Source organism: Branchiostoma belcheri, unplaced genomic scaffold (assembly GCF_001625305.1).
Source record: "Branchiostoma belcheri isolate BF01 breed outbred unplaced genomic scaffold, Haploidv18h27 scaffold8, whole genome shotgun sequence".
In the NCBI taxonomy this organism is placed as follows: domain Eukaryota; kingdom Metazoa; phylum Chordata; class Leptocardii; order Amphioxiformes; family Branchiostomatidae; genus Branchiostoma; species Branchiostoma belcheri.
In genome coordinates, this window is record NW_017804464.1 from 4542479 (window position 1) to 4566441 (window position 23963).

At 40.3% G+C, this 23963-nt stretch overlaps 2 protein-coding genes across 2 annotated transcripts in view; one reads left to right on the forward strand and one right to left on the reverse strand.

Annotated features, from left to right (window-relative positions):
• LOC109486151 (probable dimethyladenosine transferase) overlaps positions 1 to 23963 on the reverse strand; it is a 47986-nt gene that overhangs the window by 17178 nt on the left and 6845 nt on the right. The gene's annotated exons all lie outside the window — the stretch shown is intronic.
• On the forward strand, positions 1182 to 23806 carry LOC109486144. The gene is made up of 4 exons (XM_019789849.1): positions 1182 to 1426; positions 6841 to 7639; positions 19923 to 20236; positions 23608 to 23806. Exons 2-4 carry the CDS (start codon positions 7045 to 7047, stop codon positions 23788 to 23790), a joined length of 1092 nt encoding a protein of 363 aa, XP_019645408.1. The 5' UTR covers positions 1182 to 1426; positions 6841 to 7044; the 3' UTR covers positions 23791 to 23806.

The window sequence follows — 23963 nt, forward strand, 5'->3', positions numbered from 1 at the left end:
AGTAAAAGTACTGTTCGGGCAAGTAAATATCCCCCTGCACTTGCCCGATTGGGCAAGTAAATTTTAGGATGCAAAGTATAGCCCCTGCATTATTTCGATCAAGTTTCAAACAATTTTGATGAATAAAGCATCCAATAAATAAACTCTTCTATAATAAAATAATTTCCTTTCTGCTAGTAAAATGAATAGAAATGCGTCATATTTTGGGCAAGTGAAAAGTTGGTTCGGGCAAGTGAAAATGACCAGGTACTTGCCCGGTAGGGCAAGTGGATTTTTGAAAACTTGTCCAACCCTGTTTACTGGTGTCTGGGAACTGGTTCAATTATTAGATTTTGTACATGGAGAGACCTGGTCACACCTAACCCTGACATAGGTTATGAGATATATACCCTACAGTGAAAGGTGGGGACAGATACCATTACCAAGATCAGCAGCTGATGAAAGACCTCACGGAACACCAGTGTACATTTCTCATTAAATTGCCAGTGTGCAGAAAATGTTGAAGGAGAGACCAACTTGGTCTACTATTAAAGAGGGGGGGAGGGTCTAATTAAAAGAACAATTTTCAGCATAGATGTTATAACAATCATGTCATGTCATAGGCTATATGATATACTACAATAACTATAGTTGGGGGTGAAAATGACACATTTAGCATTTATGCCTTTTCTGTGAAAAAAAAGCATTATTACCAATATGGCCAAATAAGTCCTTTATTTTGCCACCCCTACATTTGTAATGGACTATTCCAGACACTGACAAACCTTTGCAACTGACAACAAGTAAGGGATGCTGCATAATTAATTTAGACTGGTGGTGGGATGAACTTTCATGACCCTAGCTGCCTTATTTGTGATAAGAGAAAAAAACAACAACATTGTATGTGTTGAAGGATGCTAAATTTTGACGTTGAAGGTAAAAAGAGCCCATACCTGTAGCTACATACCAGAATTTTCACTATATGTACTTTTTTAACACCTTCAATATCAAATTTCATTGAAGTCTACCCAAAACTTGAGTTATCCATGCCTATCTGGTAAGGTATGACTACGAGGGATAGTCCATTATGGCTCCATTAAGGAGGCCCCTCCCTCCCCCTTACAAAACAGTACTGTGCAGTCCCCCTGTTTACAGTACCTGCCAGGCCCTATAATAACATCCATATGTCAGAGGAAGCCCCTGTCAGTAGTGTGTGTGTGTGTGCTGTGTGTGGGTAGTGAGGAGCACCTGTCTCACCACAAAACACCAGGCCCTACATGCGCAGCGCCACTTGTATAAAGAGCGCTGGGAGTATACACGCTGCCACAGAACCAAGGCTGTCTGGATTCAGGACCTTGAACAACTTTGGCAAGGAACTTTGTGTCTGGAGCAGCACCAAGCAACTTTGGGGAAGCAACTTTGCTAAGACTGTGGGCTATTTCAAAAGGTAAAAAATACAAATCTTCTGTTATCAACTTTCTTAGAGCAAAATTTTGCTTGTTTAGAAAAAGCTATGTTAGATAAGGATCTATGGAGAGAAATCTGTACTTGCTTGGTCCCAGCTGAACAGGCTGGCAATAGATAGATAGATAGAGCAAAACTAAGCATTTCATGTTTTCTTATACAATGTAACTAAAATCAGTTGATGTACCAAATAAGTAAGAAGATAAGGAGTTATATATAATAATTACTAAGAATACCCAAGGAGGTTTAAAATCTTAAACCTCCTTGGAATACTGGTACATCATCTTTAATTGAGCTCAGACACAGACAGGAATAAATTCACATCTCTCAAGAACTGTAAAATCTTTCTTGGAATTTCTTTGTGTCTGGATGCCACAGTTTTATTGGAAACTGAGACTACTACTCACTTGCAAGTGCCTGATGCAGAGGGGGTTACCAGAAATGTGGGAGTTTACACAATTACAGACATGAAATGATGAAACACAACGAAGCATAATTATTTATTAGGTCTTCAAAGGTACAGATAAGGTTCCGTTAAGACCTGGGAAGAGGGACAATTTCAGTGACAGCCAATAATATATACATGAGCAGAGGGAAGATCATTACCTAGCTAATTCTGATAACAGTGGATTTTCAAATTTCTGTGTAATTCAGACAGAGTAACCCTAGATCAGGCTGGACAAACTCAGGGGAGGAAGGTTTTGCACAGCTTAGGGAGGGTCAAGTCTGGATTACAAGTAGTTCTGAACTGAGAAGAAAAACACCAGGGCACTGTGAATGTTTCGAAAGTATGGGGGCCTGCATGCCCTTTTTTGTAAGGCGTACTCAGGCCTTTTTAGTCTTCATAAACTGTAGGCAGGCTCTCCTAAAATCAGCGTAATTCGTAATAGTACATTAGCCACACAGCATTAAGTCGTAATCATCTCTGAGACATTAACGTAATTCGTAATCCGTGGCAATATTTTTGCGTAATTCGTAATCACTACCCCTCCATGCAGGCCCTCTTCTTATGGGTGTGAAAGCACCTAATAATAATTATCATTGGTGTGATATTAGCAAAGAACATTTCTGTCATATCAAAGCTTTGTTTTCTTACATGATGACCATCATGGTTTTAAATGACATATGATTTTATGCAAGTTTACAATGCTGTTAGATTTGTTTTAGTGAATGAATGGAGACAATGTTTTCTTTGAACTAAATATCTAATACTGTAAGACTGTCTGACTGATGAAAGAAACTAAAACATTTAGAAAATAACATCCCACACTTTGATGTTTGGAAAGTCTTGTAACGTCTCAGCTCAACTGACTAATACAAACTTGGGCGCATTTTTTCCATGTTGAGGAAAGAACTGAACTTGAAAGAAAACATTTACCTGGGACTAGGTTCTAAGCAAACACACGTGTATTTCTTGCTCTGATGTTGAAAAGAATACCACACTAGGCTGTGGAAGTTGCCATGCACAGTTCTGGGGTTCAAGAGACCTCCTAGGATGCACGCAAATTCATGTTTAATGACTTTAAACTCAGTAGACAAAACTAAATGTAGACTGTACTCTCTGTTTCTTGAAGCACAACTGCGCCCAGAAAGGAACTTTCCTCTTTTAAAGAGTTGCTGCTACACAACCTATCTCTAGAGTATATAGTTTACGGTATCCCAAGATAGAGAAGATATGCTTTGCCAAAGTTAACAAGTCTAAGCCAGGACCTGCCTTCAAGGCAGATATCTAATGGGTGGATTGGAATATTAGAAGTCTCACAGGGGTGTGTGTGTGTGGCTGCATGCCCTTTTCTGTAGAGCGTAATCGGCCGTCAGTTAATTCTACATAGAGTGTAGTCGGACCGCTCTAATTCAACATAGAGCATAATTGGCGTATTTTGCGTATAGCGTAATTTGCGTTTTAGTTGTACGTAATGCGTCGTAGCCACTTGGAATTTATCGTAAAGCGTGATAGCTACTGTAGCGTATTACGTAGTAGCCGGCTCTCAAAATTTAGCCGCAGAGCATTGTCGGGACCCCCCCATGCAGGCCCCCTCACAGGAACCACTTTGTCTATGCAGTCGGCCTGGACTGAACTTGTAACAAGAGCTTATTGAAAAAAGACCTGCAGTTTTAGCCTGGGGGTCCCTGTAGGCAGCATGTTTTACTGATGAAAATAAGTCAGTGATTACAGAGCAGTTTGCTGATTTCAAAGGGAGAAAAAGGGGGATGAAATCAAGGACAGACGGGGATTGATCTTGGCTTGGCACGCAGACTGGAAAAACAAGCTCAATCGCTCAGATTCCTACCTGGCTGGAAGTGTACAGAGCAGGCCTCGAAATTTAACCTTTTCTTCCTATTGTCCCACCACTGTCCCAAATATAAATTTCAACTGTCCCGAAGTGAGGATGAACTGTCCCAACCTGTTTTTGGGAAGTATTGTATGACTTCAACTTGAAGTCAACTTTATTTTGCTTATGTTCACTCTCAGGCACACTACAATTGCAGTGTAGACAGGAAGGACTTTTCCAGATCCAAAAGCCAGGACGTGTGCCTGATAAACAAAAAAAGGGCTGATATTCTGATGCTGATTTTTCTAATGTCCCAAAAATGTCCTTAAGTGTCTTTTTAGTTGTCCCAGCCTAAATTTTAGTGGTCAGTGGCCTTTGGACCACCTTTAATTTCGAGCCTTGCAGAGGATGATGGAATGGGGGCATGAAATGTGCAATTTCCGTAGCCACCTCATGGGCAACAAAACAATGTCAAGAACTCCTTAGATTAGGTCAGAAGCCTGCATGTGTCTGTTTTTTAATTCAGCTTCTTGGGAAAGTAGTGTCTGGGCAGGGCAGCACTGGCAATATGTGATGATCAGGCCACACCAATTTAATTTGTTGGTTCTTGGATTTTTTTGGAAAAAATTTGAAGCAATAGGGCAAAAAAAACAGGTCTAGGCATCCTGTTATAGCCCCAAATGCTACGATAGGAGCCATGAAGTCAACACAAAAAGCTGTTGGTATTTCAACAATTAATTTTGAACTTTTAATCAAACCACTGCATTGATGGATGGAAAAACTGTAACAGCTAGGAAGAAAAGAACTTTCCACCTACTGTTAGGGGCAAAATATGAGCATTTTTGAGTTGATTCAGAACCAGAATCTTTTTTTTTTGCAAATCAGAAAAAAATGAAGAGGGGAATCCGAGAACCAACAAATTAAATTGGTGTGGCCTAAAATCCAGTTTGTACCAAGGCTTGACTTACAGCATTACAAGTATTGCAAATGGCCAGATGCCACAGTTTTGCATCAAACCAAAATCTAAACTTTTCTTCTTGGCAGTTTGTAATAATTGAAGTGAAACAGTGCACTAAACCAGCTCATCTCAATTTCTTTCTAAAGTGGCAGGAAGGCTTCAGCAGGCATTAACATCACCACCTCAACTTATCACTTTACCACATACCAGCACCAATCTAGTATATGGAGATACCTTCAGGGTGATAAGAAGAGAGTTTAGATCAAAGATATTTTTCCAGAAAAGGAAAAAGAAGCAGCTGTTGGCATGAACAGCAAAGTTCTCAGTTTGCCATACTGTATTTTTTGAATCTCCTGAAACATTCAGAATTAAATAAATGCCTTGGAACCAGTAATCTAGAAATTTCATGCATGATTTCTCTCCATTTGTTCCCTTTCTGGAATAAAGACATGCAGCATTCAATGTGAAATATAGATGAACTCAACTAAGATTGACTGTGTATGCCATAGCTAAAGCCACAATACATTTTGATACTCATCTGCCACCTCTACACCAAGGGCATGGTATCAATGTATTTGAGGTCCTGTTTAAAATATTGGCAATTCCAGAATGAAGTGGGGTCCAGTGCTACAGGAGGGCCTGCATGGGGGGGTAGTGATTACGAATTACGCCGAATTTTTGCCGAATTACGTTAAAGTCTCCAAGCTGATTACGACTTTACGCTTTGCTGCTAATGTACCATTAGGAATTACGTTGATTTTTGGGGAGGCTGCCTACAGATTGCGAAGACTAAAAAGACCTGATTACGCCTTACAAAAAAGGGCATGTAGGCCCCCCCTACAGGACCTTCTACAGAAATTGAGGATGACGCACATCTTGGTGAGATGAACAGCGGGGCTCTGGGCAAGGCTGTAATCTACAGGTCATGGTCGGACAGTGGTCCTTCCTCCCCATTGGTTGTCAGGGGAGGAAATGTCGCATGATTGGTCCGACCCCCTGACCAGGTTTTAAGAGGAACCCTTCTCCTCATTACCTTAATGACATGGTCTCAGGGAAACAGGGGGACAATCATGACCACATGGATGGCTGGCTCAGACAGGAATAGACGTATTTGAGGTCCAAGGCTCTAGCCAGCATCAATTCCAGGAACTTTGTGGCATGTGACGGAAAATTTTTAAAAACAATCTGTCAGCCTTGATGAAAAAAATCTTGGGTAAAATATAAAAACATCTGAAGGACCAGCAAAAACCACTCTCAACCCTCTGATTTGCCTCTCAAAATGTGGGAAATTGTGTTTTTGAAGGCTTGAAAGTACAAAATTTGTCCCTGGACTCCCCTATGTTGTGAGCACTCTCCCACCAGGTACAATCATGAACCTGGGCTTACGGAAAAGATTTCCAGCTGACGAGAGCCCTGTTAAGATTACCAGTAATTTCTTCTGAGAAAAACGTGGGTGTGATGCGTAAGCAGAAGAAGGGAGGAAGGAACTGATTGAGATAAATAACAAACAGGAGGATGTGAGGGAAATAGCAACCTTCATCCACCACATTAGAGGCAACGCTGACTCAGAAGCAGTATACAGTAACACAAAGGGGAAGTCAATATACAAACAAACCAACCAGGCCTTATTATTTGACAAATTGCTATGAACAAAATATCTATATAGGAGACCACATTTAGTCCTTAAAATTGAAGTTTATTATTATGTTACCCATCAAACCGAATACATAATATGTATTCGGTATAACACAGTAACAAGAAGCTTTTCAAATATCATGGTAAATTGGCCTATCCAAGCCAATTTCATGCTTTTGATTCCTCAGTAATTTGCGATTTTTCTCATCCCTTAACTTAAAAAAGACTTTGTCTAGCAGAACTATAAGCTGTAGATAATTATTACATTATCATGTGTATTGTGAGAGTGTTATATAGTTTATTGCCTGCCTGACTCTACGATGGAACACAGAAAAATTAAAAGTTCAATTCAAACTAGCAAAATTAATCACAGCTGACTCACTCGGGCATGTTTTCTTGTGATGAGAACCAGGCAAATGATTTAGTCCAGCCTGTATCAAACAGTGAGTCAACAAGGCCCACAAGACCTGGCTGAGAGTGACTAACCTGCTGCCCACTCAACCACTACTAATTGTTTGTTCACAATTCCAGGACAAGCTCCCCACATGGTGCCAGGGCATTAGTTCTGGCAGGACACAACAACACAGGGTCTTCTGCACGCAAGTAGGGCAGGCGAACACTGGGTCCGTAACCGCACCTCGGGTGGCCAGTCACGACCTCCGATTCAACGGGTAAATCTCGCCGAGTTTTCTGCTGTGATAGGAGTTGGCAGTGGCATTGCCTGGACCTGACATCATGCTGGCTGTGTGCAAGGTTGTGGTGCTTTTCGGCAGTATTTTATTGTTGGTTGGACAGAACGGTTTTGCCGGGGCGAACAGAGTGGATGTACTGAGAGGTCAGCAGTGCACCCAGGTCTGTAACACACCGGCTCAGAGCGGCGCCTGTAGTTACACCTTTGTGGTGCCAAAAAACGAGAAGGACCCGTCCTGCCAAAGCTCGCCGTCGGCTCAGATCCTCACGGAGATGAAGAGAGACGTCAAGAAGACGTCGGACAAGGCGAACCGTCTGCGGCACCAGTTTAGCCGCTACCGCGAAGACCGAGAACTCTCCAACGCGATCATGCGCAAGGAAATAGTCAACGCCACGGCTAGGATGGAGATCCGTTCGCTCGAACACGACGTGAAAGTGAAAAACCTGGAAATCCAGCTCCTAAACCAGACCCTGCAACTCGAGCGTCTGAAAAGAAAGAACGAAGAGTTGGAGAAGATTGTGCTGATGAGTGAGGTAGATCTGATTCAGATGAGAGACGTGCATCAGACAGTCGACCATCTTAACGAGGTTGTCACCACCCTGCAGACCAGGCTTAACGAGGTTTCACAACTCCTCACAGGTAATTAAGACCTTCTGCCTCCCTCTGATATGTCTACGTTTAGTGTTTACACTCTCTCCTGCAAACACAACATCCTCGACAAAACATACACGCACCTCCACTTAAGGAAGAAAACGCCTTTCTGTTGTGCTAGCAAAGAAAAACAACACATTCAGGTCTGTAGCGCAATTACTCCAGTCAGATAATTGTCTTGTTGGTTACAAAAACTTTAAAGTTGTGTTTCTGCTCTTACTATTTCAAGAGCGAGTGCAGGTAAGACAAACAGGACAAGTGACCTGTTCCGTGCTAACTTTTTCCCCAAAAGGTTATCTCCTACCCCACACCTTGTATATCTTGTATCCTGTTTAGACTGGGACCAATTAAAAGGTCTAAGGTGGGTTTTCTTGAGAATTTGGCATTCAAAAGAATACACTACACGTCCAATCCTTACTGGATTCAGCCCTGTTTCCCAGCAATCTGCTTTGGAGCTAGCCATGAAATCCTTCATTTCCCTGGGGGACTACATTCAAGACTGGAAGTCACTAGTGAATTGTGTGGAGGCACATTTTCCCCCAGAACCTTGATTTCTATCTAGTGCAGCACACATTGTCCTAAGAATCTAATAGTAATATTGGTCTTCTTGCTAAAACTCGAGAGCATGGATGGACCAATTTTGGAACTTTGAAAGTTTGAAAGTGCCATTTTTGTTGCTGATGAGTCCATATCCCCATCCTGTCATAGAGACTGATTGAAAGGTCTTTTTCCATGCTACTTCTCAACCTGATTTCGAATTGTATGACTTTTTTTAAAGAACATTGACAACGTAGCACAAGTAATAACTTTATTTCTTTCCCTCATTTTCATTCACAAACCAATTTGTCAAAACAAGCAATACAATTACAGCTCTTAAAACCCTTCTAGGAGGGTTTCTTGAAGATCATCCTTCATCTTCGAGTAGCAAATCTCCTGGTTTTGTTGTGCTAAGTTGAAAATTAGCCATTGACCTAGCCTAATGACCACACTTAACCTTTTTACCCTGCATTCCACAGCTAACATCCTGACTAACTGTTGGGCTTTCTAGAGGGGTTAAGGGACTAATTGTCTGAAGTAACTGGTAAGAGGGCCTGCATGGGGGGATAGTGATTACGAATTCCGCAAAATTCTTACTGCCGATTACAAATTACGCTAATGTCTCAGAGCTGATTATGACTTTACGCTTTCTGCCCAATGTACTATTACGAATTACGTTGATTTTTGGGGAGGCTGCCTACGGATTAAAATGGCCTGATTACGCCTTACGAAAAAGGGCATGTAGGCCCCCTTGTAAAGCATGACTGGAGTGCTTGTCCACCAGAGAGAGGGCAGGGGTACATCAAAAGCGGTACTTATTTTCTCAGAGTCTGAGATGCAGCTTAGCTCTGTCTTTGTTCTTCAGCGCGCGTGTAGTACAAACAGGGGACTCCACAGGAATGTTTGGGTGAGACCTGTGGGTGTATGGACAAACTGATCACAGTTCTGCTGTAATGGCCGTTGACAGGAGTGTTTCCTATCTGTACCACTTCACTACCAGCCAGCTTAGCGCACACATTACCGTGAACCCCCTTCCTTTGATCTGTGGGGATGTAATTTCTGCAATTGCCGACATGCCGACAGAAGTTTGAACAAGCTTCGTTCACTCAGCGCAAGGAAGGAAATGTCTACTTTCTGTACATCCTGACAGAGAGAACCTCAGTAATATACAAACAGCCGACATGTGGACTTTTGTCACAAAATCGAAAATGACAACCTTAATTCAGACATTTGGTATTGAATTAAATTAAATTGAAAGCTGGGTGAACAAGTACCCACATACTTAATTTGTCCTATACTCATATGACCTACAATGTATGAGCCTTAGCTTCTTTAAAAAAATTCCCCACTATACACAAATCTAAGGTGCCATTAAAAAGTAATCTCTATATTTGTGGCTTTAATGAAATATACAGTCAGCTGCATGATACCAAAAGTCAGGTGGTAGCTTATCACTCTCTGCTTCTCTGATTAGATTAAGGTTCATAACTTCCCTATCAAATATTACAGGTCCCTGAGTACAGAAATATGTCTGTAGACAATGTAGAAGTCTAAGTTGCCTAACCAGATACAGTCTATTGAAGTTTGATATCACCAGTCATAAAAACATCATGTCAGATGGTCTATGACTGTGTGACTTGATAGTATAAAAAGAGAGTAGGCAGCAATTGACAAGCTGCCTCCACTGTGAAAGTTACCATAATTTTTCCTGGGGGCTGTGCCACTTTTGACTATACTGTGTCCTCATGTTTAACGTTTAAACATCTCAACAGTTTAACTTCTTGTTTATACCAGTAAGAAACATAGCTGAGGCACTCAAAAAAACACAGCTTTCAATAGCTATAGATACCACACATTCCCCTACTCCCCTAGCTACTAAGCTTGCATCTCCACACAGATGTATACAGCTGGCTCAGTTCAGATAACTAGTAGTACTGCATAAACTACCACACAATATGCTACCACCTGTACAATATATAACAATGCCATAACCATTGTAATAAATATCTATACTATTCAATGCCTTTAGTCCACCAATGACATCATCCTATCATTAAGGTCAATGAACTTTATCTTACCCATTACAAGGAAACTAAACTGTCAAAGGAAAAGGTGATTTTTCACTAATGATAGGTTACCAAGTCATCCTCACTGAGTATAACAATGACTCAGCCCAAGAAAGTACATGTAACTGATGTCTTCAATAGTGATGATTAAGACATAGTCATGTACATTTATCTACAGTACAATGTATATCAGAGTGAGTCAGACTTAGTATGCTCTGTGTTTTCTTACATGTAGATTCTTAAATGTTAGAGGTTTGAATATATTAAGCTTAGAATGAAGGAATTGCTTTGGTAGGTAGTTTTGGAGTTGGATTTTGAGAGCATGAGAGGATATAAATTGTCCCTATGCCATAGATGCATCTACGTCCTGATGCCTACGTCCTGATGATGTCAATGTTAGAAAACCAATTGTACAATGTTTTATCACTCAGGTGTCATGATCGTGGAGCTAGAAAAGGTTGATCAGCTTGAAAAATTAATAACACATGTAACTAGAGTTCCCCGATCTCATACCTTCGCCAAATGATGTTAATCTTTATGACTGACAAAGTTTAGATTAGATTATTTCCCCCTGATTTAAGAAATAGGAACCTAATTTTCATGAATTATATCATTTTATCATAATCTCAACCAAAAGACAGTCTTATATTAACAAAAAATGCATTCTAGCATTTCCTGATAAATTATGCAAATAAGGTCCTGATTTGAATAAATTATGTTTAATGATGTTCACCTCAATTTAACTTTCAAATACCACAAGTATGAAATTCCAGGCAGTTATCATTACATAATTATAAAATTTTCTCATTAATTATGCAAATTAAGTCATTATTAACATAATCAACATCTTCCTGTGTTTCTCTCGTTGTCAATTACCAATGTCACAAGCTTCAATTGTCCTATCATGGAATGCAGCTGATTCATAAAATTTCCCCATAAATAATTATGCAAATTACATCCATATTTGCATAATTGTCACATAATTATATTAAGCATCACGTAAGCTACCTACATACCAAAAATCACGACGATCCGTCAACTGGTTCTTGAGTTATCCCCTTTTGAATATTTTCAAGAATTTATCCCTGTAGTTCCAGAGCAAGCCGCTAGGGGGCCTAAACTCACGTCACTTCTTTCCCAGCACAAGAGCTACCTACCATCTAAATTTCATCACCATAGCATGTCTAGATCATGAGATATCAAAACGGGAAGTTCAGCTGCAGTACCATAACAAGCCGCTAGGGGGTCCGAAATCTAATCATTTTGAGGTCTCATCAAGACCTACCCACCTACCAAGTATGAAGACAATCCATCAAGGCCTTCTCAAGTTATCGTGTTTACAGACAGACAGACAGACAGACAGACACACACATACACGAACGCCCCTGAAAACATAACCTTCTTGGCGAAGGTAATAATTATGTCCCTTGCAGGGGTCCATTGCAGAGAAAGTCTAGGGTCGGCAGGTTTTTCTAGGGGTTGGTCGGGAAACAGGAAACACAACATGTTTTTTCCTAGGCCTGAGTACATGTATAAGTAAGGTGTCTGAGGAAGATTAAGTTGGAATTGGGACAGTTTACAACAGCCTTATCCTATGAGATGATGGGATAGACCTTACAGACTGGGATCTAATGTCAATACTATTAGAAGGCCAGTAAAATTTCCTTCCTTACAACTATATCGAAACACTATACGGTCAAAATTAATAACAGCTTCTGAGTTCTAACCCGTTCTGTCAATGTGTTGACCTTAGGTTGTCTTTCGGCTGTTTCCAATTGCGCTGACATATCTGTAACACTGTTGGAGTATGCATGGTCACAGGGAAGGGCAACCTTGGAGTCAGGCTGCTGCCACCCTCCCCCACCCCCACAAAATATCATATTGGCATGCAGTACCTTTAATTCCTGTGTTGGAGGGGACACAGTAGGGGGTAACATTAATTAAATTAATTTTGTGATTTAGCAGTGAGCATGAAAAGTGCATTGCTGGCATGCAGAAAATGTGTATCGCTTGCACTGTTGCGTGATGCATCACTACAATGTAACGTTACTACTAATAATTTTGTAGTGAAGAGGTCATCAGTCTGGCATATGAAGAACTACAAAATTTTAGGGCCTTATAATGTTACTTCTTTATATTAATGCTTGGCACACACAAAATTCAATGTTAAATGACCTGTATAGCCCGTACAAGTGGTGATCATTTTTACTGATTGGAAGAAGCGATTATCATAACATTAGATGAAAGGGGAAGATAAGTAGAGACCAGGGTCATGTTTAAGCCAGTTTCAGCTCTCACAGTCAAGTGTAGCTGATCCTCCCCATCTGAGTTGTGTTTTCCCCATGTAACAAGCTCATCCTCGGATTAATCTATGACCACAAAAATAGCAACAGATTTTTGGCACCACTTGCACATAAACCTGTTCCTCATGTTCAACTCATTGGTCAAATTGCAACGTTTTCCATTTTTGCTTTACAAAACATGCACCTGTCACTCGGGTTCAATTTGTTCAAGGTAGGCCCTGGAGGGAGCCAATTAACTTCCATTTGGAAATGTTGATATGACAAGTGTCAGGCCGCATTTTTCTTCCTGTCAGAAAGAAATGGCTTCATTGTCATGAGCTCAATCCTCAAAATGTACAGGTTGACTGGGCTTGAAAATGTAGAATTCAGAGGTAGAATTCACAATTCTCCTATAGACACCTTGCAACTAAGAAAAGAGAAATACCACATGGATTTATCAGGAACAATCCAGTGGAATAAATACCATGATTTGAGACTGAGAAAAGTTAGGACAACTCTGCACTCCCCTTCCTTGAACCCCTTAAAACAAATCAGAAATTCTTATTAGACAATGGACAATGGACAAGGAAAGAATGCACACGAATCTCTATAAAACAACTGACTTTACACTGCCAAAAACAGATGGTTTGGCATCGTCAGGCTCTTAGCTGTACACAAGTCACAGATGTCTGGTTTACCTTGGCTCTCTCCTTGGAAACCTTGCCAATTTTACTCCATTGTCCTCCACATGTAAAGTTTACTTCAACTTTTTTGGTCCACTTTTTATCTAAAGGTCCAAGATTTTTAAAAGATCAACTGATTCGCGTCACCAGCGGGACTGGAATCGTAGAAAAACTGCTCTCTCTATCATTGAAGGAAAAGTAATGTCTGATTTCTTCTTTGAAATCATCTCAAAAACGCAAGAAATGCCATTTCAGAAGGTTAATTTTTCAAAATTTTCTGGGGAACCATGCCCCCCGTCCCCCCTAGCAACCTCACTTTTGGTGCTCGCTGGTCCCCTTAAGGAGGGCCTGCAAGAGGGGGTCCTACGCTGAATTCGGAAACCTCTTGATTACGCTTTACGATAAATTCTAAGTGGCTACAACGCATTACGTAGAAGAAAATGGCGAATACGCTCGACGCAACCTTGAATTAGAGTGGTCCGTGTACGCTCTATGTAGAATTAAAACGGCCGATTACGCTCTACGGAAAAGGGCTTCCGGGCCCCCCTTAAGCAGTGGGAAGAACCAAATTCTGGCTACGGGCATGATAAAAAAAGTCTATAGCTCACAGCTGCCATATGTCACCTAAGGTTCATTGACCCTCCTGTAACTCTGATACTGAGGAAATAAACTGGTCTTTGTGTAAGTAACAGTTTATAGTATAATGTTCAGGCTGACATGTGCACTTCTGTCAACTGCCAGGCTACTAACAAAGGTTGCACGAGTATCAGATTTTACAAACATGTAGGGTTAAAGATTGGGAGGGCGTGAAAGACGCAAAGTTGTCAATCATTTGTAAGAGATGACCCTTACCATAGGGATAAACTGACCATAGTCTGAAAGGTGTCCCTCCCAGGTTATTAAGGTCATATCTAAGTAGTGACCAAGAAAGTCATTGTTTTTAAACTGCCATCTATGAGAAACCGGTTATAAAAAGTGGCATACAGACTGAAATGTGCCTTGGGTGAGCTTTATACATTTTGCTCTTAAGTACAGTACTGTAGAAAATGTCATCAAAATGACAAGCCTGTTTGAACTGAACTGAACAATCATCATTCTGAAAACCTGTATGTGAGGACGATTTCACATCCCCCTAGTTTACCATTCTTAGAAGCCTCTAAAAGTTAGTTTGCATATCTTTTTCTGAACAACTCAATGGAACAATCCACTTGCACATTCTTTGTGAAGACCTACATGTAGAACTATTGCAGAGTGGAACTTGCTGTCACCAAGTACATTAGGAGCATTATCATTAGATAGCTTTAAACAATGTTTAAAGATAGATGTTCAAGGGCTAGGTGTCGATCGGTGTAATGTTGCCAGCTGCCGCCGGGCCGCGTGCCTGCGAAGCTGGTGTGTTACGCCGAAGGGCGGTTATACCTGCTATACGGATACAGAAGCTGGTGTGTTATGCCGAAAGGCGGTTATACTGGCTATACAGATACAGATGTAAGCTTCAACTCAAGGCCAGAAGTGTAATTTGTAAGCCTGAACTAGAAGAGTCAGAAGGTCCATCAGACAGACATGATAATGCCCTGCAATGCCAGCTGTAAGGAGGTGAGGAGGGAGACTTGTCATAACAATGCGGTCCTGTGGTGACAGGTGATGACAGCTGGGACAGTTACATAACAACACTGGGGCTTCCTATGGCTATCTGTCTGCTGTCTAACTAGACCCACTGAACACCCAGATGTACCAGCTTAGATGTAGCCTCTACCAGGCACCACGAATCGCTGGAAAAATAGTAGAAATTAGCCAAAATAAAGGGATAGTATACCAGGGGAGTTAGCCGGCCAGAGAAGATCTAATTTGCGCACCTGGTACACAGTATATTATCCTTTATTTTGGCCAATTTCTACTATTTTTCCAGCAATCCGCGGTGCCTGGTAGAGGCTAGCTAGCCCTTCAAGAAAATACGCAAATGTATAGTCTTCCATTGTCCTGTTGATGAGTAACATTCAACCTTCTATATAATTTGTATGTATCGGTATTAATTAGGATTTTGCCCACAGTGACAAAATTTTCCTTAAAAAATGATGGTTGGAAAATTTGCCTGTCAAAGCAAATTGTGCAAAGCACGAGTAGATTACTGCCCGCAGATATTTACATGTAGTTTTATGACTACATGTACAGTTACGAGTAGGGGATCCGGAAATTCCCCAATGTACTTGACCCATTTAGGTGGCTTCTACATAATCTCCCTTATCTTAATAGTACTAACAAACCAGACTTAATAGTCCAGCTGTACAGTGTAAATTCTGACACAAAGCCATAGGCCATAGGTTCTATTCTAGACTTCATTGCATGCTTTCTGAGTAAGACTTAAAGGCGATTTCAGAGCGGCAAAACTGGAAATATTTGGAATAAGGCAATATTTATGATATTGACACATACATGTACTGCTTCACATTAGCACATTTCAATCAGTATTTCATACTTTAGGCATTTAAAACTGCAGAAACAAGCCTCAAGATGAGTCCTTTATTTTATGGGTGGTACCCTAAAAATCAGCCAAGGGCCCTTCCAGTAACCATGTTCCGTCAGAATTTTGGGTATTTTTGCTCCATGAGGGTCAATATACATTGGGATATTAAATGTGGTTTCAACTCAGCATGTAGATAAGTGATTAGAATTAGAATATTAACTTTGAAAAATTGGGTTTCCAAGCCCTAAAAACTTGCACTGGATGCCTTTAAAAAAAGTTCCATTTTCTTTTCCACCAAAGTTCCCTCTTCCCTTTACAACAAAACTTCAGCTGCTATGTTTCACTCCATAACTGCTAAGACATTCTATCATGTAAACTGTTCAGCCAGAATTTACACAAAGTTTTTTCTAAGGGTCAGCATCAATTTTCGCAGCAGTTTTGACATAAACAGTCCTGTCCAGCATCTTTCAGCAGCCACTAAGCAGCAACATGGCAGTCGTGAAATATGCTGTTTATTGGTGGAGACCTCCAAGTATCAAACATCTTCAGTGTGGAGCTAAAAACCAACCATATGATTATGACATTTTGTCTTCTTTAGACCATATATTCTGAAAGCAAGTAAAGCCTTGATACTAGGAAGAACATTTGACTAGTATACGGGAAACATACACATTATCTGTTTTACTGTATAAAACATTATACTAGTAACTTTTCCATGTATTTCTGACAAATTCGAGTGATTTTCAAAAGTTCAGGTATTATGGAATGTATGCAAATTAGCAAAAATTTTGGCTAACAGAGGGAAAATTATACCAGAGGGCAACATTTTCCTGCCTAAGAATTCGGTACTGCATATTTTCTAACATATTTCTGGGACTTTTATTTTTCACGCGCAAAATTTTCATGCCCACGTTTTTCACGCGCAAATTTTTCATGCACAGAAAACTGTTGTGAATTTTCCATATTTGTTCATCAGGGGGCCAAAATGCTTTAAATTTTTCCCTTCCCAGCAACAGAATTCCACACTGGAATTCGGAAAGATGGAATGCTAAGAAGAGTGCTCTGCTTACATTACCTACACAACCTCACTCTGTTTTCTACCATGCGTACTATGCACGATTTGAAACGTGTGCTGTGTGAGACAGTGACATGCTGTATATATTGGTTCCCCGGGACACAGGCCCTGAGTACAGGTATTTATATTGTACATTCCTGACGAGCTTGACTAATGTAGGCTGAGAGGGGGAAGCTGAAGGAGAAAAAGCACACAACTTTTTTTTACAAGGACTCTCCTCTTCTGAGCTTAACAAACATCACCTTCAATTAGTCCTTTAGAAAAACCAAAACCTTAAAACTGAATCTCCATACCTACAGTGAATGAATGAATGAATGAATGAATGAATGAATGAATGAATGAATGAATGAAAAAATGGAAAGAATAATATAAATGAATGAAATATGGTCCGTTAAAAAACTTCAGATTGACTACCGGTAGTCTCCATACATAGTGAATGAATAAATAAATGAATAAACTAAAGAAAAACAGAAAGAGTAAATGAATGAATGAATGAAAATGGAAAGAAATGAAAAATGGAAAGAAAGAATGAATGAATCATGAATGAACGAACGAACAAACGAAAGAATGAATGAAGAGTTCAAGATTGAAAAAGTTTGACAGCTATATAATGACGATTTTTTTAAAATCCAATTTTAACATCATTTTTCCCCAAAACGGGGGTTAGACGTGCTTGCATCAAATGCAAGTCTTTTTTTAAGCAAGATTACTGTAAAAAATAAAAGGGGATTCTGGACTTTAATTTGGCAAAGGAAATATTTGGGAATTTGCTGTAGTTGGACATCTTGTTGACAAGACTGGTTTATCAATGGCTCCTACTGCCTCCAGCATGTCCCTGGCTACAGCCCAGCAAACCTCAGACTTCTGCAGTACTGTAGGGACTGTTGGAATGTAGTCTGGTCCCAGGAAACCTGGAGAATTATGTGGCTGTTAATGCAATATAAACAGTACTTAAGACTACAGACCTTGAGCACATTTAAATGGACTCAGTATACGTACTACTCTTACTAGTGTTTTTGGTACAGAACCATCAGAAAAACTGTTTTATAACTTTTGTTTTAGGGTCTTTAATGTACATGTTTGTACAGAATATAACCTGATAATGATTGTGCATATCTATATGATATAATAATATCACAATCATGTACATGAAAATGGCTGGCAACCTCAGATATGTTGCAGCTCCAACAACATTTAAAAAACAGATCCACCAGCTGTTGTGTGCCTGTGAAGCTGGTGTGTTTTGCCGAAGGGTGGTTATAGTTATAGGGCCTATAAAGATATGGCAAAGTTTTCTGATAGCTACAGCTGTTGCAATCTGTTTGCTACATAGTTGCTGAAAAAAACAATGTCTGCCAAGGGATGCAACAGGGGTTGTCACAGAGGGGGGCTCGCATGCCCTTTTCCGTAGAGCGTAATCGGCCGTTTTAGAGCGTAGACAGACCGCTCTAATTCAACGTAGAGCATAATTGGCGTATTTTGCGTATTCGCCGTTTTAATTCCACGTAATGCGCTGTAGCCACTTGGAATTGTTATTGTTACATTTTGTTTTAAAGTGCGAATAAAAACTGAACTGAAACTGAACTGAATTTATCGTAAAGCGTAATCGAGAGGTTTCCGAATTCAGCGTAGAGCATTGTCGGGACCCCCTCCCCCATGCAGGCCCTCACAGAGCTACACTACTGCGCACCTCAAGCATGTGAAGTTTCAAAACTTCCTGAACCCTTGCTGTACTAGTGGCAGCTTCAACAAAGCCACGTTTAACCACAGTTGACAGAAACACGGGACCCCATCCTGTGATCCCCTAAACCTGCCAACCATGCAGAGGTCAAAATCAAAGCCATTCCTGGCACAACTGCGGCGGGAAAGTTCTTTGGAGTTCTCGACTGGTTCAGCGTGCAGTTAACGACACACTTCCTTCCTAGGAAACCATGCCCAATCATCATGGCACAAAAATTTCTCAGTCTCAAGTACACTTCAAAGTCTATGCTTGCCCCTGTTGTATAATCAGTATTCTTTGATTTTTCTTGGATGACTTGATGTTGATAACACAATGCAACTGTTTAGCCATGCTGTGCTCAATATATATTCGTAACCTTTTCTTGTACAGCTTCTCGTTTGCAGGTATTGGTTCTCTCATAAAACTTTTTTTTCATTCAACAAAGCAAAACAAATAACAAATTGTATGATTAACAGTCCTGCATTCTTTTAAGGTACTAAATAACCCATTTTTGGGGTGTTCTAAAAGTACATGTTGCAGTTAAGTATCGACTTTGAATTTTTGTCACAAAGTGTCTTGTTGCAAGATGATAATCCATGCAAATTTTTACTAATTTGTAATGATTTAAAATTACTAAAGTAGGCTTTAGGCACCAAGGTACAGTGTTAAGTTAAGAACAACTGTTGCACGGGATTCTCCTGAAAACTAATTCAAATCGTTCTTGCTGTCCACCTGCCAATTCTTATGGTGGGAAAAAGATGTTCTTCTATCAACAGTCTGTCAGTTTGCTTCTCCCTCCGGACCACAAAATCCTGATTAATCCAAGTCTGGGCACACAGTTGGGTCTTGTTTGTTTCTCCTGTTAAATAGTGATGCGTGTTTCTGTGATAGAACTTTTTTTCCCACCAACCTCAACTCTCATATCAATTCTCATACTCTCGATCTTTTTTAATTATTTCATTGATTGATTGATTTGCACTACTGTCATTATCATTATTAATAATTTTAGTCCATATATATTTTGTTTAACTGGTATTTGGACATCTAACTCAAGAATTAGATTCTTTGGCTTTACAACTTTGGGTTGAGGCAACTTGCCTTCATATGCAACCTAACATTGTCATTCAACATTCAACATGAACGAAACGAAATGATATCTTGTGCAATTTGTATATGAAATGGTTTAATGTAATTTTGATATGTAGAGGACAAATATGAATAAGCAAAATTTGAATTTGACTATGCTAAATGTACGCAATTTCGTGCAACTCTACTGTTAGAATTTCATTCCAAGATTGTGTACTCATTAACGTTTTAAAAAATGAATGTACATCTTTGAATGCAATTCAGCTTTCTGCAATGTTTGTGATTTTAGCAATAAACCATTTTGATTGATTGATTGATTAATTGATTGATTGATTGATTGAACAATCTTTCCATCCAGGCCAACTGCAAGAAATGCTTAGTGGGCAGCTTGGCATCGGGCACCCCCCTGGTGGTTTCCCCCCTGCCCCAGGGGCGCTCTCTGCCCAGCCCCAGTCTGCCTTCTCCGCAGCCCGCCAAACCAAGATGTACGGCAGCATCCCGCCGCAGCGGATCGGCTTCGACAAGATCTTCGTGAATGAGGGCGGAGACTTTCACCATGGTAACGGGACGTTTGTGACCAGAGTGCCTGGGGTTTACTTCTTCACCTTCACTATACAGTCTTACGATGGCAAGTTCACCAACATCGCTCTGGTACAGAATGGGAGAGAACAGGTGAGACAAACTTTCCTCCTTCTCTTCTTCTACTAGCTTACTGGGGGCCTGCATGGGGGGGGGGGGCCAACAACGCTCTAGAGCAAATTTTGAGAGTTGGCTACGTATTACGCTACAGTAGCAATTACACTTTACCATAAAGCCAAATGGCTACAATGCATTGCGTAGAATTAAAACGCAAATTCACGCTCTACCCAAAATGCGCCAATTAGTGAATTACACTCTACGGTGAATTAGAGCAGTCCGGCTACACTCTGTCTATGTAGAATTATAACGGCCAATTACGCTCTACGGAAAAAGGCATGCAGGACCCCTATACTGCTTCTACTAAGTTCTACATGTAGTTCCAACTTAGACAGTAAATGAGTAACAGACATTGTTTGTAAGCACGTTGGCAGAACGACTACTACGCCTGCACGAAACCCTGTTTTTTCACGGTTTTTGTTTGATGTTTGGTCAACGTTGCATCAGAGTTTTGCCTGTTGCAGACGATATCTTTTCCGACACAACATTTGGAAACTTATATGGAATGTTAACCTTATAATATATGCGTAAATACAACCTTCTATGATAATGTCCTCCCAAAGTTCTATGTACAATACAATGTACATTATACGAGTTTTGCACAGGTGCAGTACGTTCTGCCAAAGTGCTAGCAACATATCTTTTGAACTTTTGACTCCAGGTATTGTACCTGTACAATGACTCCAAGACGAATTAAGCAATGTAAAACTGTTTTTTTTAAAGAACTCTATAAGGCGTTTTTAGATATTATTGCTAGAGGGAAAGTAAAGACCAGCGTGGTATAATGTCAAGTGAGTTGGACACAAACATTAAATCTTTTAAATTCTTTTTAACGATACAATTTTATACTATTTATAGCCAAGAAGGACACTCAATGCATACTGGAAGCTGGTTGTTCTGAAAATATGTACATTTAAAACAGACCAGCCTAAGGGGAATGCCAAAGACCACAGTATTAGAAACTGCAACAACATTGAAAATATTTGTATTCAATTTCTACCTGTTTGTACTGTAAAAAGATGAAGATACAGAAATAACTCTTAATGTTTGGAAACCCTTTAAGAATATATTCAAAAGATGCAACTTATACCCTTAAGTCTAGAACCAAGAAGAAATCCAAAGACCGGAACTAAGTCAGACGGAGATACTTTACACAGTCTCTAGAAAATAAGCAGACACAGGTATAAACCTTTAAAGTGCGCCATTATACACTAAGTCTTGACAAAGTATTAAAGATTTAGTAGAGTCCAAACATTCTAGAAGGTCACTGGCATCCAGGTGGCTCTCTAAAAACTTAGACCACCCCTACAGAGTCTGTGGGCTAATCCAAGGAAGGATTTGATTTTAACTGAGACCTGGTTGAAACCACATGATTGCAGGGGTGTTAAGTTTGTAAAAAGAAGAGCTTTGCAGGTGGGCCAAAGGCACTGTGAACAGTTGAAATCCACAACTCACATGTTCAAACAGTGTCTTACCTGTGGATAACCCCAAAAAGTTTACACACCTGCCCAACAGATCTTTTTTGCTACAAAGAGGTACACATGTATTTCAAGGCCTGCTTTGATAGATAATGCATGCTCTACACACACACGTTGTATTGTACAACAGTTAAACAGTCAGTAAACTGGCCAGGTGTTAGGACAACTCTGGCTGCACCTGGGTAATCATTCTGTATTGACATTGCCTGGTAAAACAAGCTGGGTAGTCTCCCATCAATCCTAGTTAGTGCAAACCTCTGGATTCTATAATTCTTTTTGGAGGAATCAGACCATTGACTTTTCTATACTTTTTTAGACATACATGTACATGTAGGCTATTTTATTTTTCTCAGTGTTTTATGGTCAAAAATACATTAAATCAAGAGTAAATTGAAAGGTATAGGTGGCAAAATATACATCATACATTAATAGAATTGTCATGTCATAAGTCAGCTTTTAACCGTTTGTCAGATTTTGACTTTGCCCAGCTACCCTGAATCATTTTGATTCAAGTTATCTTTTAGCTGACTATTCTGAACAGTCTGTACAGCAGATGATACAAGTCTACCTTGATGAGTCCGATGACACTTTTCAAAGTATCCTACAGGTGAACCCATATTTAGTTTATACAACCATCAGTTGACACCTTTTCCAAACTGCTGACCAATTGGCAACATTTTTCATAAACATCCTCGACTTAAATCTGAAGTTTGACCTTCAGAATGTGACCTCAACCACCTGTTCAAAGCTAGCGAACATTGTAGGCACATGGCTTCATCACTACCTCCACCAGGCCTTCCTATGGGAATATATACAGATCGTAGCATTTGGCAAAAAGAGGAGTAAAATTGGCAGCACGTCGGCAGAACGTACTGCACCTGCGCAAAACCCGTAATGTGTATTGTGCATAGCACTTTGGCAGAACGTCTCATATAAGGTCGTATTCGTGTATATAAGGTTAACACCCCGTCTGTAGTTTCCAAATGTTATGTGGGAAAAGATATCTGCTGCAACAGGCAAAATTCTGATGCAACGTTGACCAAAATTCCAACGAAAACGGTGAAAAATGGGGCTTTTGCACAGGCGCAGTACGTTCTGCCGACGTGCTAAAATTGGCCAGGTGAGTCAGTTTATGGAATACTCAAACCCCAAGGCGGCCAAACTCCCCTGGCAAATGTTCTCCCTATGTATAGCCAGTGTAGTTAGAGACTACATATAACTACTAATGAGGCAAGGTACAAAATCTTACTGAACGTACCCCCCTCAAACCTGTCTCAGTGGACCAGTCCTCAGCATTGCTGCAGAAATTGAATTTGCGAGGGGAAATTCCAGAAGCCAGACCACCAAAGTAGAGACAGTTCTAATCACTTTGCCCCATCAGAGAATCCCTCCCTTCCTTCCCCAAACAGACCTGTGCAGAACCTTTCTTCTTACAAATACCCTTGAGGCCATGATTTTCATTTTACGGGGACCACCGGCACACTCCAAAGTACTACAGATCAAGGAGCTTCTATTGTACAGATACAGTCTTGTCCAGATGTGTCAGTGATACTAATTGAACAGAGCTGAATTGACTTGAGCATAGTTGAGTAAAGAGGAATAATATACTACATAACTTTTAATAAAGAAAGGAAACTCTCATGACAAGATGATGAAAGAAAAGAGCATCATCTTGGAAGAGTATAAATACTATAATGATCAATGTCAAAAATACTTGATTTGAAGATATAGCACAAGATTTTGAACCTAGAAATTGTGAGGACTTTAAAAGAAATCAATTTTCAGACTGCATTTCATCAGTTACAGCTACAAATTCTAAAGTATAAACTCAATGAACTAAACATTTTTGCCCCCCTCCCCCTTCCCAAGGTGACGTTGTACACAGAGGATGATGACAGAAACATCATGCAGAGTCAGAGCATCATGCTTCGCCTGGCGACCAATGACAAGGTCTGGCTGCAGCTGGACGGAGGAACACACCACGCCATCCTCAGTTTCCATGACAACCGCATCACGTTCAGTGGATACCTCGTCTACGCTAAGTTCAGTTAGAATCACGATATCGTGTTGGGGGAGGGGGGGTCATGGTGAATCAAAGAGTTGTGGTGTCACTGTACTTATTGTGATAAGGCCATGTTGATTTGATTATATGGATGACATCCTCTGGGAACCCCAAAACTGATGCGAACGTGCGATTAAAAAAAAGTTTAGCAAAAAGGAAAAAA

Coding starts and splice junctions, on each gene's coding strand:
- LOC109486144 (XM_019789849.1), top strand. CDS start 7,045: ATGCTGGCTGTGTGCAAGGTTGTGGTGCTTTTCGGCAGTATTTTATTG. Junction 7,640..19,922: donor GGTTTCACAACTCCTCACAG/GTAATTAAGACC, acceptor CTTTCCATCCAG/GCCAACTGCAAGAAATGCTT. Junction 20,237..23,607: donor TACAGAATGGGAGAGAACAG/GTGAGACAAACT, acceptor CCCCTTCCCAAG/GTGACGTTGTACACAGAGGA.